Source organism: Budorcas taxicolor, chromosome 14, assembly GCF_023091745.1.
Source record: "Budorcas taxicolor isolate Tak-1 chromosome 14, Takin1.1, whole genome shotgun sequence".
In the NCBI taxonomy this organism is placed as follows: Eukaryota; Metazoa; Chordata; class Mammalia; order Artiodactyla; family Bovidae; genus Budorcas; species Budorcas taxicolor.
The window spans coordinates 82,943,737-82,963,245 of NC_068923.1; the positions used below are offsets into that span (position 1 = coordinate 82,943,737).

Below are 19,509 nucleotides of genomic sequence, written 5' to 3' on the forward strand. Positions count from 1 at the left end.
ATAGTTTTTTTCTGAGAAATTCTGTGTGAAAAAGACTTGTTTAACTACTGAACTTGTTTTGGAGGCTGTTCATTATTATCTTGCAGAGTATCTTAGGGAAATTCTGAGCTAAAGCTTTTTTCTTTTCCTTTCTATATTGAGAATGTTTTGAGTTTTTCGCTACTTACCAACTTACATTCACAGTTTTTGCTGAGGACAAGTTTCACTAAGGGGCATATGTAAGGGCAAATTCTACTAGTGCAAATAGAATAGAACTGAAGCCCCCTGACATCTTAAATACTACAGAGAACTGTTTGGGGCCATAAGCTTTACTTATGAAATGTAATGCTGGGAAAAACATAGAAAGAGTGATTTTATTTTTTAAATGTAGACTTGGTTCTGTATAAATACATTAAATTTGAAAAATATACTAAGTCATAAGACTATTTCATCCAATATATTTGTAATTTAGATAGTGCGTACGTTATTCTTGTCATCTTGTCTTTTCTTACTCATTTTGAACTTAAATGGGTATGTTGTTTTTTTTATAACAACTTATGACTTTATAAAACTAGATATGATTTGTAATAGCACCCTGAAAAAGTTTATGAAGTTCTTTCATTTCTAACAAATACCAGATTTCTTAAAATACTGAAATATATTTCTGTTTTGTGTAATGAGACATCAACTTGATGTAATTTAATTTTGAAAGATTCATTCTACCTTGTTGCATCATTACTTTCATGAAAATGTTTAAAATATGAATTATTTTTCATGTGCCTTCTTTTAGAATAATGTCAAGTTTTAACTGAGTGTGGTAAATTGTAATTAAAATATACTATAGATGATAGTGGTTAAATGGTTTGTTAATACATGTTCTTTTAAATACATGGTAATACATTGTATTGACTTGTGTACTCTTTTGTGTGCCATAAGTCAAAGAATTCAGTACTACACAGGTAAAATTTTTTGATGAGACATAGTTGAAATAATGACATTTCTTTTTGGTGATTGTGCCAGTGGTTGGTGGTGGTTTAGTTGCTAAGTCATGTCCGACTCCTGTGACGCCATGGAGAGAGGAGCCTGGCAGGCTACAGTCAACGGGATTCTCCAGGCAAGAACATTGGAGTGGGTTGCCATTTCCTTCTCCAGGGAATCTTCCCAACCCAGGGATTGAACCTGGGTCTCCTGAATTGTTGGTACAATCTTTACCAACTGAGCTACAAGGGAATCCCTTGTGCCAGTATAGTTGCCAAATGTACCATGTCTAAATTTCATAATATATGTATTTTTTTCAATTGTTAAGATTCACAGACTTTAAAAACCAATTGAACATTTGATAGTGACTTTGATTGTAAATGGTAAAAGTAATTAGATGAAATATGGTTGTAATACTTAACAAAGAGAAAAGAGCAAATTCTTAAAATATATAACTTATTAAACATTAATAGTCATGCCCGATCTTTGTATATGATTTTGAGAAATTGGCCCCATATTTTTTATATATCTTGTGTAAGTTGTTTTCACTAAAAATAGCAGCTATGATGTGAATTTATATTATTTATCTTTAGTTTTCAGTTCCTTTGTAAATAGTGGAAAGCAAAGTTAATAAATAAATAAATAAATAAATAAAAATATCACCCGAGTTAGCTCACACTTAACTAACATGGATATATCGTTAGACTTATACTTATCACATAGTTATCCATTTATATCCATCCATAAATTCTTTTTTTTTCTTTTAAGGAAAACTTATTTTAAAACAAGTTGCAGAATTAAAATACTTTACCCATAAACACTTCAGCATGAGTATTATGAACTGGAGTTCAATATTTATTTGTGTGTGTATGATTTTTTAAGTAAGATTTGCAGATAGTGAAATCTTAAATACACCATTTGATGAGTTTTGACAAATTACTACACCCGTGTAGCTTAAAACCACTTCAAGATTTAAGGTTATCACTCTATCACTTCTTGGCCATGATCAAATGTAAAAAGTTATCATCCTAGAATGTGCTCTCCTGCCCCTTCCTAACCGATCCCCTGGCACCTCAGGTCCCTCAGGCCAGTTATTCTAATTTTTAAAAAAACATAGATAAATTTTTCTTGTTCTAGAACTTAATATTATTGAGGTCAAACAATATGGACTCTTTGTTTCTGTTCTTTCATCCATCTTAATGTTTTTAATATTCATCCATCCTCTTATCAGTAGTTCATTGCTTTTTATGTTGCTGAGTAGTATTCCATTTTATAAATACACCACAGTTTGTTTATCCTTTATCTTTTAAAAAAAAATTATTTTTCTTTATCTAATGAATTTGTTTGGCTGTACCAGGTCTTAGTTAAGGCATATGGGATCTTAGTTCCCTGACCAGGGATCGACCGCAGGCCCCCTGCATTGGGAGCATGGAGTCTTAGCCACTGGATCACCAGGAGAGTCCCCATCCATTATCTTTTGATGGACTTCTGGACTTTTTCCAGATTTTGGTTGTTCTGTATATTCTCGTATGTGTATCATGAACTTAATGCTGGCTTAGGGAAGATATATGTTTAACTTTTTAAGAAACTGCCAGACCTTTTCTCAAAGTGATTGTACCATTTTACACTTCCATCAACAGTGTATGGATTATTGTTTAAAATAAACTTTGTATGTTTATTGATTGGAATGTCAGAATTGAAATTGATGAATAAAATTTTTATATTTAATTGAATTAAAAATGCTGGGCAGATAGTTTAGATATCTGGGAATATTGTAGTTTGTTGATTTTTTTTTTTTTTTCTGTTTTAGCACTAATTGCATATATGCTTTGGCATGAAGAATTGAGAAATACGATGAAATGTATAGTTCCTGCCATCCTCAAAGTATCATTCTGAAAATGATCTTTAATGCAAAGCAATATCTTCTAGGTTTATTTTATACATAATGATACTTGCAGTTAGTTGACATTCAGTCTGTTTTGTTAGGTAAAGAAAACTATGGATGTTTACCAGTTTGAACAATTTGTATATTCATGTTTGCATATTTTTTAGTGTAATAAAAACCATATCTTTCAAATCTCACATTTATATTGCAGTTATATGTTAATGCATATTAAAAGTTCTGATAGCTTTTGATAATTTTGATAATTTTGAAAAATATGGTTTGTGAGAGTATTTACATTTTTTGTTGAATTTGATGATATGAGACATTTTAAATTCCATTTACTCCATTAAAAACAATGTATATGTTTAGAATTGTTAAGAGAAAAGAATATTAAAGGTTTGGGTTTATGAAATGTATAATTAAGCCCACGCAATCTTAGAGTTACTATGCTTAGGACTCATCCATTAAGATGATAATATCCACTATTAATATTTAAATGACCATGTCTCTGCCTTCCTCTTTTGTCCAAGCATGGTTTTAAGCATTCTTACCCTGTGAATTACCTTGTGAATCTTGCTGTACACATTTGAGCCTCTGGTTCATGAAGACTATTTTTGGCATTGATTTGGAAAGCACGTTACAGGGTCAAGGGAGAAGTAGGTCAGAACCAAGTTTAGAAATAAAAACGAATAGCATGCGTGCTCAGTGGCTTCAGTCGTGTCTGACTGTTCCCAGTCCTATGGGCTATGGCCGTTCAGACTCTTCTGTCCCCGAGATTCTCCAGGGAAGGATATTGGACTGTGTTGCCATGCCTTCCTCCAGGAGATCTTCCCGACCTGGGGATCAAACCCATGTCTCCTTCATCTCCTGCATTGCAGGTGAATTCTTTACCCACTGAGCCACCTGGGAAGCCTGGGAAAAATTATAGGTTAGAGTGGAATTGTTAGTGGTGGTTAGTCTGGAATGTAGCAAATTAGTCATTATTTTATATGTTACAAGTAGTCTAGATAAAGGAAGTTATGCTCCTAATAGGTTTAATTCCGAATACCTTCATTCTGCTTTTTTGCAGTCATTCTCCTTTGCCTGCCCTATGTGTTAGTCCTCAGTTGCGTCCGACTCTTTGCAGCCCCATGGACTATAGCCCACCAGGCTCCTCTGTCCATGGGATTTTCCAGGCAAGAATACTGGAGCAGGTAGCCAGTCCTTTCTCCTGCCCTGTGCCTCCATTTAAAATGGGACTAAATGGGAAAGGGACAAGTACAAGACGATGATGATGGTCGTCAACATTTGGAGAGCGCTTACTGCATGGCAAAGACTGTTCTAAGCATTTTACATGTATTAGCTAGTCTAATGTAACAACTCTGTGATGTAGGTATTAGTATTGCATTCGTTTGACAATTTATAAGCTGGCACAGGGGTAAGGAACTTGTCCAGGGTCATATTGCTAGTCAGAGCAGACTCAAGCTTCAAGTGCAACCAGTCTGGCTCCAGAGTTCATGCTTTTTATTCCTTCTCCTTTCTTTCCTGCAAAAGAAAGGATATATCTAAATCTGGGACTCTTATGTTATTTCAGTTAGTATAAGGAATTCTGAATTCTTAGGATTTAACTACTGTCTTTTGTTCTAGTCAGTTTTTTGTTTTTTGTTTGTTTGTTTGTTTTTTTTTGCAGGGGCAGGTTTGGACATAACAGGCAGCCCTTTGGGAATACAACAGGATATTTGACTCTAAGATATCTTTCCCAGCCATTTTTGTTGAAGACAGGCTTTTTGTCCCTTCTTTAATAGCAATCCTGAGAAATTGCATTTTTCTCTTAACCAAGTGAAAATCAAGAACAAATTTGAAAAATACAGAAAGCTTGTCAGTCTTTCATTCAGTGCAGAGTGACTGATACTAGTAGAAATAGTGTATAAAGAAACTAAAATTGTCTAAACTTGCACACCACATTTTTTAGAATTCAAAAACTGATCCAAGCATCCCATCTTTTTCATTAATGCTGAAACCCTCAAAACTTTATCTGGAAAAATTAAAACAACAAAAATAACACATGACAACTAACTTATCTAAAAACTGGTATCTTTTTGACTAAAAACTAATGGAGTAATACAGTCTTCATAATATTTAAGCAAAATTTGATTTAGCAAAACTATTTGGTAGAAATTATGGTTATGAAAAGAATTTATGTTGGCAAAAATTAAAATGCATAAAGAAGTGATAAATCTTTGTTATAACATTTACTTGGAAAATAATCCTGAATGTACAGTGTGTACAACTATGCAGCTGAGTTCAAAGTTAATTTCTGAGGCTACTTTCTCGTGAAAATATGTGTTGAGGTAATTCTATTTTAATATCTTTATAAACATGAAGTAAAAATGTGCCTAGAATAAAAATGGCAGTTTTGGAAACTACCTGTTGTTACAGGAATATGGTGATGGCCAAGGTCCAAAGAGACGCTCCTCTCAGCACTCTACAGTTTTGTGGGAAAGGCTGGCATTAAATAATTTGTCACATAATTGCTGAGTTAATGCTGAGATAACACAACTTGATGTAGTTTTGCAGTCAGGGAAATTTAAACTGTATGGAAGGGTGACTTAGAAATTAATTTAGATAAGCATGTTGAAGGAAGAGAAGTAGAAGGAACTTTGGCTGGAAGTAATGTTTTCTTCAAGACCTTGAACACAAGTAGATGATTAGATTCACATTTAAAAACTCGTGTGTGTAAGCTCAGTCGCTCAATCTTGTGAGACTGCTCAGTCCATGAAATTTTCCAGGCAAGAATCTTGGAGTTGCCATTTCCCTCTCCAGGGGATCTTCTCAACCCAGGGATTGAACTCGTGTCTCCTGCATTGGCAGGCAGATTCTTTACTACCGCACTACCTTGGAAGCCTGCATTTAAAAATCAGTAAATATGGAAAATGGCTTTGGGTGTAGGGGTGGCAAGAGAAGACTGTTGATAGAACTGTTGAGAAGACCCTGCAATATTTCCATAGTCCAGAGATGATTATTTGGAAAGAGTAAGGACAATGCAGAAGGCGAATAGTATACAGCTTTGAGAACCACGAAGAGGGTAGAATCAGGCGGATTTTGTGGTTGATTGACTCAGGAATTGAGAAAATGAATGTCCTGGATGATTGGCAGTTTCTTGGCTTCTTTCACTGAAAAATGGAAAAACTGAAAGAGGAGCAATTTTTGAAGAGAAGATAGGTGGACCTGGTGAGTTTGTGACATTCATGTAGACCCAACTGTATATATGTGCTGGTATATATACAAATTAGAGTTATGATCTGGGCTAGAGAAAAAAATACAACTTAGTATAGTAATGGTATTGAAGCCATGGGAGCTAATTTAAGGAGATTTGGTACATAGTGAGGGGAGGCAGGCTTAGAACTCAGGGCTGAAGAGCTCCAATAAACAAAGGTTAGACAGGAAGTAAGAACTGGCAGAGATGATTAAGAAATAGCAATCAGGGAATTCCCTGGTGGTCCAGTGGCTAAGACTCTGTGCTCCCGATACAGGGGGGCTGGGTTCGATCCCTGGTCAGGGAACTAGTTCCCACGTGCCACAACTAAGACTCTATGCAGCCAAATAAATAAAAATAAATATTTTTTTAAAAAATAGCAATCAAGGAAGAGGAAAATTTGAAGTGTGTTAGAAGCTATAAAAATAGAGTTCAGTATTTCAGGAAGAAATGGTCAGCATTATCCAATACTTTGATCAACTTTGGTCAGGACTAAAAAGTAAAGAGCTCCCTTTTTGTGTGTGTGTGTGGTTTCTTATTTCTTTTTTTTAAAATATAAATTTATTTATTTTAATTGGAGGCTAATTGCTTTATAATATTATAGTGGTTTTGCTGTGCATTGACGTGTACATGTGTTCCCCATCCTGAACCCCCCTCCCACCTCCCTCCCCATCCCATCCCTCTGGGTCATCCCAGTGCACCAGCCCCAAGCACCCTGCCTCATGCATCAAACCTGGACTCAGTGGCCTTTAACACAGCAACTTTGGGGCAGGCCTGACTGGAAGCCAAGTTGACGTGAAGTTAAGTTGCGAATTTGAAGAAACCGAGGGAGTGAGTGGTTATTCAGATGATTATACTGGAAACAGTGGGGACAGGTAACTTTCAGGCAATATAAGTTCCCTTTTTATGGGTGTGTTCTAGTTTATCCTTGAGCATAACACATCACAGAACTTTATTTTTCCATGCTATGGCTTTTCCTGTGATTTACTGTGGGGAAAGGATTTTAGTAGGGGGAAGTCAAGTGATCTTTTTAAGAGCTCTTTCTTACCCCTAAAATAATGCACTGGTTCTCCCTCCAATCCCATAGTTTCTCATTAAAAATAGAATCAGCCTTTTGACCTGTTACTACAATGTAATCATTTATTGAGTTACAGTATAATGTTTAATAGTTTCTAGTGAGTGGGCTTATGTCGACCTGGTGCATTTTAATCTGTTAAATTCTATGTGTTGCCAAAACAAATGGTTTTCTTTTTTTTTTAGGAGGGAGGGATAGAGAGGAGTGTTTAAATAACCTGAGCCTATTTAAAATTTCGCAAATTATTTGAAATTTTATTATAATAAAAGGTATAGTGAATTCCTTATAATAAAGAGGATATAAATGGGTTTTTGATTCTTCTAGCACATTCAACACTTACTAAGTATTCACCTTTTACATATTAAAATATAATAGTATTATATTTTATTTTAATTTTTAAATTTTTAGTGTTTTTATTCATGTAATTTTGATTGTACTGGGTCTGCGTTGCTGTGCACAGGCTTTCTCTAGTTGTGGCGAGCAGGGGCTACTCTGTTGCCCTGTGCCGGCTTCTCAATGCGGTGGCTTCTTTTGTTGCAAGTCCAGGCTGTGGGCATGTGAACCTCAGTAGTTGCAGCACGCTGGCTGTAGAGCTTGAGCTCAGTAGTTGTGGCACAGGGGCTTGGTTGCTTCACGGCATGTGGAATCTTCCTGGACCAGGAATCAAAGCCTTGTCTCTTTGGCAGGTGGGTTCTTATCCACTGCATCACCAGGAAAGTCCTTTACTTTAACTTTGACATAATTTCTTACTAATTCAAGTTCTCTTTATTGCCCGTTTTCTACTTATAGATTTCACTGAAATTTTGCAATAAGAGTTCGAGTTTAGACTGCATGTTGGGCAATCTGTAAGTTGTTGGATGAATGAATGTTGAGGGTTTTCAGATTAGATTGAAAATTCAATTTAAAAAGTTGAGAAACTTAATTTAGGTACATCCTTTATAATATGAAATTAGAGAAGTCAAGCAAAGAGGAAATGTAACTATATATAAAAAAGGTCTCACCACTAATAATAAAATCCAAATTACCATGTTAAATGCCATTTCTATCAAATTGGTAAAGGTGATTGTTCACACAAAAATCTGTACATAAATGTTCATAGTAACTTTGTGATAGTGAAGAGCTATTAATGGAAACACCTCAATAAATAATAAGGAACAAAATAATAAAGAACAAAGTTGATATATAGGCATCAACTTGGGGTAAATCTCAAAGACATAATACTGAGTGGGTGAAACCAGCTTGTAAGGTGGTGTACTGTATGATTTCGATTTATTTGAAACATTCTTGAAAAGACAAAACTATATTGGTAGAAAAACAGATCAGTAACTGAATAGGGTAAGGGTGTGACCAAAAAGAATAGCATGAGAAAGTCTTTTTTTAAAAAATGACTTTATTTTATTTTTGGCTCTGCTGGGGCTTCATTGCTGTATAGGCTTTCCTCTAGTGGAGAGCGGGGCTCCTCTCGCTGCCGTGAGCCAGCTTCTCTTGCAGGTCTTCTCTGGCTGCGGAGGATAGGCTCTAGGGCACGAGGACTCAGTAGTCGCAGCTCCTAGGCTCTAGAGCATAGTCTCAATAGTTGTGCACAGGCTTAGGTGCTCTGAGGCATGGGGAATCTTCGCAGATGAGGGATCAAACCCGTCTCTTGCACTGGCAGGCAGATTCTTTACCACTGAGCTGGCAGGGAAGTCCCATGAGGGAGTCCTTTGGAGTGATGGAACTCATCCTGACTGTGGTAGTGGGTAAATCAGTTTGTACCTGTGTTAACATTCATAAAACTGTACACCAAGAGAAAGTCAATTTTACTGCATGATAATTGTAACAATACAAAATAAATACAGTTAAAAATTGGTAAGATGATATTAAATATAGTAGTGAAGTAGATCCAGACTGTCTTTGCGGGAATATCATTGGTAATACATTATGCAGATATGAAGCATCATTTAACTGTTTAATGATATGAGAAATGTATTCAAAGTAATATATGAAAAGAGGAGAATAAAAAACTACACCATATTTTCTATATTAGAAGTGTATTTTCCCTCAAAGAAGTGTATAAAATTACTCTCTGTTCAAACACCCTCATTTGTGATAGGAAGGCCAGGAAAGTGGAGCCACCACCCTTCAGTTCTTTCTGTTCTTGACTGTTGTGTTTGGGATTACAGCAGCTAGAATCCTTTCAAGGGATTAAGTTGTTGGGCCAGGCATTCTGGACACAACTTCTTAGCTGCCAGTCAATCAATTGTTTTCTTAGAAAAAAACCTTGCTGGTTTCAGATAGTCAAAATTCACTTTCTCAATCCATGAATGCCAGTGATGCACAAATGAATTGTCTGAATTCTAATAGTGAGAGTGGTTTTTCAGACTTTTAGGAGACTGATGTACCTGGCTTGAAGTTGTACACATTTTTTTGTTTGTTTGTTTGGTTTTTGGACGTGTGTTTTCTTCTCTCTTTAGTAAATATTTTCCAGTGGAATGGCTGGTTGTAGTAGGTGTATGTTTAACTTTTTAGGAGTCTGTCTTACTGTTTTCCAAAGTTATTGTACTATTTTACATTCCTTCCAGTAGTGTGTGATATTTCTAGGCGCTCTATTTTTTTTTTTTTCAGTTATAATTGACTTTACATTTTGCTAGCTCTTAAGATAGTCAGTTTTAAAAATTTTAGTCAGATTAGTGTGTGGTGTTACCTCATGTTTTCAAACAACTTCATTGAGTTATAAGTCACATTCCACGTAATTCACTCATTATATGATGGCGAGGCCTGGAGTGGCAGTTCATGGGGTCGACTGCATGAACTGACACAACTGAGCGACTGAACAACAGCAACGTAATTCACTCATATAAAGTACATAATTCATGGTTTTTTAGTAGTATATTTACAGTTATGTGCAGCTATCACCACACTTTTAAGATGTTTTCAGTACTTCAAAAATTAATCCTGTGCTCTTGAACTTTCAACCCCCATACCCCCCGCCCCTAGTCTCACCCTCACCTTCCAGCCCTAAGCAACCATTAAACTGCTTTCTATCTCTATAGACTTTCCTGTTCTGGACACTTCATATAAATGGAATCATGTAATGTGTAGTCTTTTGTGATTGCTTCTCTCACTTAATGTTATTAAGGTTTATATGTGTTGTAGCCTGTATCAGTAGCATTCCTTTAATGGCTGAATAATATCACGAATAATATCACTAATAATAATGTGATGTACCACAATTTACTCATTTGTTCGTTGAGTGGACATTTGTTTCTACCTTTGGGCTATTATGAATAATACTGCTATAAACATTCATGTGCAAGTTTTTTTGTGTGGACACGTTTTTCTCTGTCTTGAGCATGTACCTAGGAGTGGAATTGCTGGATCATATGGTAACTGTAACTTTTTGAAGAATCGTGAAATTGTTTTTTAAAGTGGCTGGACTATTTTACATTCCTACAAATAGTGAGTGAAGATTCCAGTTTCTTTGCATCTGCACCATACTTGCTTTTATCCATTTGAGACTAATCATCTTAGTAGATGTGAAGTATGTCTTGTGTTTTTTATTTGCATTTCCCAAATGGTTAATGATGTTAAACATCTTTTTATGTACTTACTGACTTTTTGTATATATTCTTTCCTGAATTATCTGTTCATGCTTTTTTGCCCATTTTCTATTGATTTGTTTGACTTTGTTTTCTTAATGGCATCCTTTAAAATTTTTGATAAAATTAAACATATATTTTATTTTTAATGTTTTATACATTTGTATGCTAAGAAACCTTTGCCTACTTCAAGATTACAAATATCTTCTACTACATTTTCTTGTAAAAGTTTGTAGTAAAATTTTACATTTAAGTCTATGATTCATTTTTCGTTAAATTTTGTATACAGGGTGACTTAATGGTTGATGTTCATCTTTTTTCTGTGTTAACTCAGTTAACTCAGCATTTGTTTGAAAATGCTCATACCATTGGATTTGTTTTGCCAACTTTGTTGAAAATCAGTTGAAAATAAATTTATCAACTTTGTTGAAAAATAGTGGCCATACACAGTGGCCACTATTTTGTTGTGTTGATCATTGTGTCTTTCTTTTAAATACCAAAATATCTTCATTTTTGTTACATGATAGTTAACTTTGAAATGAGATGGAATAAGTCATTAATTCTCAGTCCTTTGTTTTTAGTTTCCCTGTGGATTTCTATGTAGACAGTTTTATCATCTGCACATAGGTACAGTTTTACTTCCTTTCCTTTCTGATCTTTATACTTTTTGTTTTTATTGCCTTATTGCATTGGCTAAGACTTTGCAGGACAACATTGATTAGAAGTGGTGAAAATGGGGATTCTTTTTTTATTCCTAGTCTCAGGGCTTTTTCTTTTCCTATTTAAGTAGGTGGGTGTATTTTAAAAGATAAAGTAATAATTTGGCTTTTGTTTTGTAAATTCTGTTGTTTTGATAGCTTTGGAGGTCAAGTGTGTATTTGGTAAAAGATACAGTGAATAGCTCTTCAATAATAGGGGAATGAGATTTTCCTCTCTTCAACTGGAGTAAACTTACCTAGTCATTGAAAAATATAGTATACAAGTTAGGTGAGAAGCAAGAGCTACTGCTCAATATGAGGATGCTCTGTATTTCTCACGGAAGTGCTCATGGTTAACTGCCAAGGGGAAAAGAAAGAATAAGACCGAGTAATAAGGGGAGATTTTGTCTTTAGTGTCAAGTGTGCTTTAAGTTAATAGATAACTTAAGAGTGTTTCTGCTTCAAAGCACTAAAAGATACCATCATATAGAATATTATATACATACCTCTCAACCTATTCTGCTGTTATCCTTTGTCTTATTATGTTTTGTCTTTTTCAAGGTCTGTACTTTACATCCAATAAAATTTATAGCTCAAAATGATCTGCAATGATTTCTGTTAAATGTATTCACCTATGCAGCTATGGCCCAGAACAAGTTGTTCTTTCCTGCCCCTTTCCAGTCAATTTCCCAACTCCAGAGCCAGCAGCCACTTTCTGGTTTTTGTCACCATAAGTCAGTTTCCCCATTGCTGAAAAAGTTTCTCTGGTAGACCCTTCGGATATGTTTTTGTAAGGTGATACTGGGAATGTTTTTAAGAAAAGTATAGACTTTCATAAGGAACTTTAAATTTCCTGATCATATACTACTGAATTCTCAGAATCAGTGACCCAGCCTGACAGCTAGGTCCCTAAGCTAGGAGACAAGAATATATTGATGACATTTTAGTCTGATTGCTGCTTTAATGTTTTACCTTTGTTCTTATTGAAAAAACTACAGGTTTTTCTTTTAGAGAACTCTGTGATCTTGTAGTACTTTTCCTTGATATATCTTGTCACATGATTTTAGGTATTTTTCCATGGATGCTGAAATTTTATCTTTTGTTACTAGAGTTTTGAAATCTTACCAGTGATTATTATGTTTTTCTACTTCTACTAAGTTTGTATGATGATAAGAAATTTACATTCTGTTCTTGTGATAATGCTAGAAGCTGATATTTGAATTTCCCAGTTTATAACATATATATGAAAAAATACTTAATACAATCCAATTTACTTGTGCTTTTATTTTGCTGAGTGATTTTATTATTTAAATATTAATGTCATCTATAATAATTGATTTTTATTTTGTTTATATTCTAGTTCATTCAGCCCCTAAAGAAATAACAGTGTCTAAGGGACAAGAAGAGAAACCTGATAGCCTAGTTAAATATTTCAGTGTTGTTTGGTGTAAAGCGTCAAAGAAAAAACACAAAAAGTGGGAAGGTGATGCTGTTCTTATTGTAAAAGGAAAGTCATTTACCTTAAAAGATTTGGAAGGCAAAGACATTGGAAGAGGTATTGTGATATTACCTGATGTTTATGATTTGGTCTAAAGTTAATATATGTATCTGACTACAAAATTGAAATGTAATTGTGTTTTATGAAGGTGTTCTTTCTTGACTTTCATGTATAAATTATCTGATAAACATAAATTTATCTTGTAATAGCAAGTCTGACAGTCTTATGTATACTCAGTGAGATGACTCTCAACGCATGGTATCATTTTCTTTGAATATAAAATGATTAGCTAAATATATACAGTTATATTGGCATTTTTCTGAGATTAAGCAGTTTTTCTTTGTGTGTTTTCATCTTTTTTCTTTTTTTCCAGAATGCTGAGTGATTAAAATTGAAAAAGATGTGGGTATTAGGAATAGAATGATATCTAACTTGAGTCAGTCAGTCAGTTCAGTTGCTCATTCGTGTCTGACTCTTTGCGAGCCCATGAATTGCAGCACGCCAGGCCTCTCTGCCCATCACCCACTCCCAGAGTTCACTCAAACTCACGTCCATTGAGTTGGTGATGCCATCCAGTCATCTCATCCTCTGTCGTCCCCTTCTCCTCCTGCCCTCAATCCCTCCCAGCATCAGTCTTTTCCAATGAGTAAACTCTTCGCATGAGGTGGCCAAAGTATTGGAGTTTCAGCTTTAGCATCATTCTTTCCAAAGAGCAGCCAGGACTGATCTCCTTCAGAATGGACTGGTTGGATCTCCTTGCAGTCCAAGGGACTCTCAAGAGTCTTCTCTAACACCACAGTTCAAAAGCATCAATTCTTCAGCGCTCAGCTTTCTTCACAGTCCAACTGTCACGTCCATACATGACCACTGGAAAAACCATAGCCTTGACTAGACGGACCTTTGTTGGCAAAGTAATGTCTCTGCTTTTCAATATGCTATCTAGGTTGGTCATAACTTTTCTTCCAAGGAGTAAGCGTCTTTTAATTTCATGGCTGCAGTCACCATCTGCAGTGATTTTGGAGCCCAAAAAAATAAAGTCTGACACTGTTTCCACTGTTTCCCCATCTATTTCCCATGAAGTGATGGGACCGGATGCCATGATCTTCGTTTTCTCAGTGTTGAGCTTTAAGCCAACTTTTTCACTCTCCACTTTCACTTTCATCAAGAGGCTTTTTAGTTCTCTTTACTTTCTGCCATAAGGGTGGTGTCATCTGCATATCTGAGGTTATTGATATTTCTCCTGGCAATCTTGATCCCAGCTTGTGCTTCTTCCAGCCCAGCGTTTCTCATGATGTACTCTGCATATAAGTTAAATAAGCAGGATGACAATATATACAGCCTTGATGTACTCCTTTTCCTATTTGGAACCAGTCTGTTGTTCCATGTCCAGTTCTAACTGTTGCTTCCTGACCTGCATATAGATTTCTCAAGAGGCAGGGCAGGTGGTCTGTTATTCCCCTCTCTTTCAGAATTTCAATATCTAACTTCAATGATACCTAATAAAAATTGGAAAATAGCAAGGAGATAATAGATAGAGATAACTTAGATTAATTCATCTAAATTGGAGGTAACTTATTTCCATTATAAAACATTGCCAACATGATTCATTTGCATAAGTTAGCCCACAAAATCAGAGTATGTAAAGTTATCATGGTCTTTTTACATTGTCTCTTAAATTATTCTTTAATTCTGAGTATGGCCCATAATTATAAAGTCTGTTCTACATGTTGAAAATAACATAGTTTGTAGTTTCAATAACTATGCTAGGAGTAAGCATTCAAAGAGGGTTATAGTTTGTAGTTTAGTAGGGACAGGGCAATGTAATTGATAATTAGGAAGCACTAAGATAATTGTTTCAATGAGAATGTTTGCTAAGTACAATAGGAGCATATATAGAAGGACCATGTAAACCAGCCTACGAGGCTAAGGGAAAGCTTCAAAGGAGTTATTGTTTAAGGTAATATGTGAGGGATGATTAATTTTGTAGGGAATGAGAAAGGGGCATAGCATATGTACAGGTGTAGGCAAGAGTGAATTAAAACTACTTCAGTGTTTCAGGAATGTGGTATGCGAAGGGCGGTGACAGGGGGCCAAGAGTTGAGGCTGAATGGAATTATCTGCAATAGAATTTTTTATTATGAAAATATTGAACAAATACCATATATCCAATATTATGCTTAGTGTTTAGAGAAATTAAAAAGAAAATTAGCAATACACATTCCATGTTAGTTAAATATTAGTAGCTCAGTTGTCTGACTCTTTGCAACCCCATGAACTGTAGCCCACCAGGCTTCTCTGTCCATGGAATTCTCCAGGCAAGAATACTAGAATGGGTTGCCATTCTCTCTTTTAGGGGATCTTCCTGACCCCGGGATTGAACTCAGGTCTCTTGCACTGCAGGCAGATTCCTTACCCTCTGAGCCACCAAGGATTGAGGCTAAATTTTTTTGAGAACTTGTTTATACTTAAATTAGTGAAATTATATTCTAAAGCCCCCTAGCTAGGAAAAAATTACCAAAATTACCCTGGAATATCTGTTACCCATAACTATAGTATATATGGTTTTGAGTATGCGTAGTTTGGATTAATAATAAAATGATCTCCCAGTTGCAAGTAGTGGAAAAAAGTAGAATCACCTCTATACAAGTAGAATCACCTCTGGTGCTTTTAAAAAATGCCAGTGCTTAGGCCTTGATCTCTGAGGCTGTGATTATTTGGTCTGGATGATGGGGAGAGGGACTGAACATCCATATATTTTAGGTTTCTGGATGACTCTCATATCCAGTAGGAGTTGAAAATCACTGGTTTAAAAAATTAGTTTATTGGCTTTCAAAGTGAAAGCATCCAAATATAAGACTTGGTTGCTTAATTATAACATTAGTAAATATATCAACCTGGAGTTAATCTTGCAAGTTATCACCTATAATACAAGCAGTTTTTCTTTTAAATAATTTGGATATTCAGCATTTAAATATTATTACTATAAGAATAAACACTCATAAGAAACCTGGAATGCTGAAATTGCTAGTAGCTTGTGATAATATAGTCAGATTCAGTTGGTTTTTATTCCACATACCCAGCAAAGAACAAGTGTGGGAAACGGAGTTCAAGAGTTTAAAGAAAGTCTTCTGGAGATGTAGAGATGTTTGAGACGGTCATCACTAGGGAGCAAAGTGAAACGAGAGATTTTGCAGTTGCAGAGCCTCTTCAAGATGCCTCAAAGTTAAATTTATTCTTATCTCCCATTTTCATGTAACTAATGGTAATTGGATTAATAGGGTTGGATTCAGTATGAAGATAAAACAGTTATCTTCATTAATATGGAGAGGTCAGGACTGCTGTTGAATTGAAACAGCTTGGGAAATGGAGGGCTGGGTCTTTTAGCATTTAGGAACACCAGCCAAATAACTATTTGGCTTCATCTTAGAGCTTTATCATTAGTAATTGAAAAATGTATGTTATGTAGTTCCCAGTTGTCAGAGATTGTGATTATTAGCCCAGTGTTAATAGGGAATTGTAGCAAATTTCCAGCTAATTTAAAAGGGTCATGTAATGTTGTCTAAAATATGATGATCTTTTATTTTTTGTTTTTAGAAACTTTAAAGTTTTTGGTATACACAGTTTTGCCCCTCACAGTGGCACAAAAAGCATGCATTTAATGTTCTAAGCAGAGGAGTATAAAAGTCCCTCACTCTATCTGATTAATGAGTTCATTTTAAGCAGACCATGATAACTTACTCATATTTATATTGCATCAACACCTTACACATGGCAGCACCTAATAAATATCTGTTGAATTAATAATAATTCAAACAAGCGTGGTATTATAAAATATCCTGCTTTTTATTCAAGAGCGAGAACTTGGACTATCAGCAGCGTCTGTGACAAATGTAGTTTTACTATTCTATCGCGGGTGGACGAGTACAGTACTAGTTGAGTTAGAAATTGCTGCTATTGCTAGTTCTTCACATTTCCACTTGTTTCTAAGTGGGAATAGAGCTGCCGTGGCATTTGTCTAGATTGTTCACAAGAAAGGAGGGTCCATACATAGCGTACCAAAACCCTTCTTCGCTTGATTTTCTATAGACAGCAGATGGCAAAACTATGCATACAGGTGACTGTATTTTAAGTAATTAAAGTCTTGGCTCTCTAAACCTTACCTAATTTTTATAACTATATAATTACTTATTCCTTTTGATTTTTGCATGTGTGTATTTTTACTAAAAGGATAAATCATATTTTTGTTCTGGCTAGTGGGTTATTATGTGAGGCGCTGTGCATTCAAAGTAATTTTCACTCTGTACAGTTATAAGAAGAGACTCTGGTTTTACTAATTAAGTCATCTTAGAGTGTCAATAAATTAATTTTTTCCTTCTCAATTTAAAGGCACTGTATATAAATTGAAAGAGCTTGAAAAGATTGAAGAGGGTCAAACAATGATGATTGGTGGAAAAGAAATAGAAGTCATGGGTATCATCTCTCCAGATGATTTCAACAGTGGAAGATGTTTTCAGTTTGGAGGAGGATGTTCTGCTGTCTTAAGTTCTTCTCAAGCTGCCAAGAAGTGTTTGTCTAACCCTTTCAAAAGTGTCTGTAAAGTCAGTTCAAAGGAAAATAAACAGAACAGTTTCCAAAATTGCAAACCACGCCATGACCCATATGCGCCAAGTAAGATTTAAAAACTTAATTTGAGTTTTCTGTTTTTACTGTCTAAAGATATTTTGGTATGTGAATTTAAAGTTAAATTTTGTTTTGACACTTTCAGGTAAAAGTATGTATCATTTTTCAGATATATAGTCTGACATAAGGGATAATGTTGAAGTTGAATAATAATATATTTTGAGAATTATTTCATAAGTAAATGTTCAATTGCCAGAGTATAGTAACCAAAATACATGTGTTGAAGGAAAATTGTGCAAATTATAGATGTATACACACATACATGGGTATGATTTCAACAAAACCTGATATCTTTTGTAGGGAGAAAAATTAGTAAATTTATAGATTAGAAATATTTTTGAATTTCCATTTTGAAGACTGTATGCTTTGATCACAACTATTAGTAATTAGTGACTTAATTGAGTATTAAAATATTGAAAGGTGAAAAAAATATTGGAAGGTGAGATTTCATGTAAAGAATTCAGATTTTATTCATGAGAATTCAATCCAGTCAAGTTAATTTTCACATTAATGAATTTAATTTAAAAATTGCATCAAAAATGAAACCTAGTCTGTTTATGACTTTTTAAGATTTGATTGCTCAGTCAACAAGTATTTCTTGTGTTCCTTTTATACATTGGGCCCAGAGGTAAAACTGTCATTACAGAGCTTCTCATTTGGTGACATGACAGACATAGAATTTGAGTTATATTAAGTCTGTGATTCATTTTGCCTAAAATTTTGTGTACAGGGTGAGTTAATGATTGATGTTCATCTTTTTCCATGTGGCAGTAAGTAAGGCAGTGGATGTGCTCAGCTGTGTCTGTCTCTTTGTAAGCCCATGGACTGCAGCCTGCCAGGCTCTGCTGTCCATGAAATTGTCAAGGCAAGAATACTGGAGCAGGTTGCCAGTTCCTTCTCCAAGGGATCTTCCCAACCTAGGGTTTGAATTGTCCTCTGTTGCATCTGTTGCATCTGTTGCATTGGCAGGTGGATTCTTTACCACTGTGCCATCTGGGAAGTTCTTTCCATATGGATATCCAGTTAATTCAGCATTTGTTTGAAAAGACTTATTCCTATTGAATTTGTTTTGTTAATGTAGAAGTTGGAGAACAGAGGAAGCTTTTCTCATAATGGTAATAAAAATATTGAAATAATTATAAAAATAACTCTTAGAATAGCTATAAATAGAAGTATTAAGGGCTTCCCAAGTGGCGCTGGTGGTAAAGAATCTACCTGCCAATACAGGAGACATAAGAGACGCAGGTTCAGCCCCTGGGTTGGGAAGATCCCCTGGAGGAGGGCATGGCGACCTACTCCAGTATTCTTGCCCAGAGAATCCTGTGGACAGAGGAACCTGGCGGGCAACAGTCTTTAGGGTCACAAAGAGTCAAATATAACAGAAGGGACTTAGAATGCACGCATGCTTGCAAAAAGTATTAAAATGACTATTTTCCCCTCTTGCCATTTTGGAAACAGAATTTTTGAAATAAAAGGACTTTTTAGATAATTTAGACCAATCCCTTCACTTTGCGTTTGAGGAAACTGAGTACCAGAAGGATGAACTGACTTGCTTAAAGTAGGTATTGGCATAATTTGGATTAAAACCCCCAAATTAAAAATTCCTTGCTTTATTCTAGCTCATTTGAGACTTACTTGAAATTTAGAGAGTGGGAGTTTCTGCTTCTGATTTTTCTCTTTGTGTGAATATTTTGTCTGTCACACTGGCTCATAAGCTTCCTTCTGCCCTTTATGCTTCTTTCTCTTCACCTTCCTGTTACGTAGTAGAGAGCTGTGGTGAACTGAAAAGAACACTGTGCTTAGTCACGGACCTGAGTTAGAGTCCTGCTTTTGCTACCAAACTACTGATTCTTCGACCAGTTGAGGTAGTCGCTTACTTCGCTGTGTTTTGCCTCATGTAAAA

At 35.3% G+C, this 19,509-nt stretch overlaps 1 protein-coding gene across 1 annotated transcript in view; it reads left to right on the forward strand.

The window, feature by feature from the left end:
- Positions 1 to 19,509, forward strand: part of RAD54B (RAD54 homolog B) — a 104,240-nt gene that overhangs the window by 36,736 nt on the left and 47,995 nt on the right. The window contains exons 3-4 of the mRNA XM_052651914.1: positions 12,789 to 12,983; positions 17,313 to 17,594. Of these exons, the coding sequence (XP_052507874.1) occupies positions 12,789 to 12,983; positions 17,313 to 17,594 (477 nt within the window). The remainder of the gene's footprint in view (positions 1 to 12,788; positions 12,984 to 17,312; positions 17,595 to 19,509) is intronic.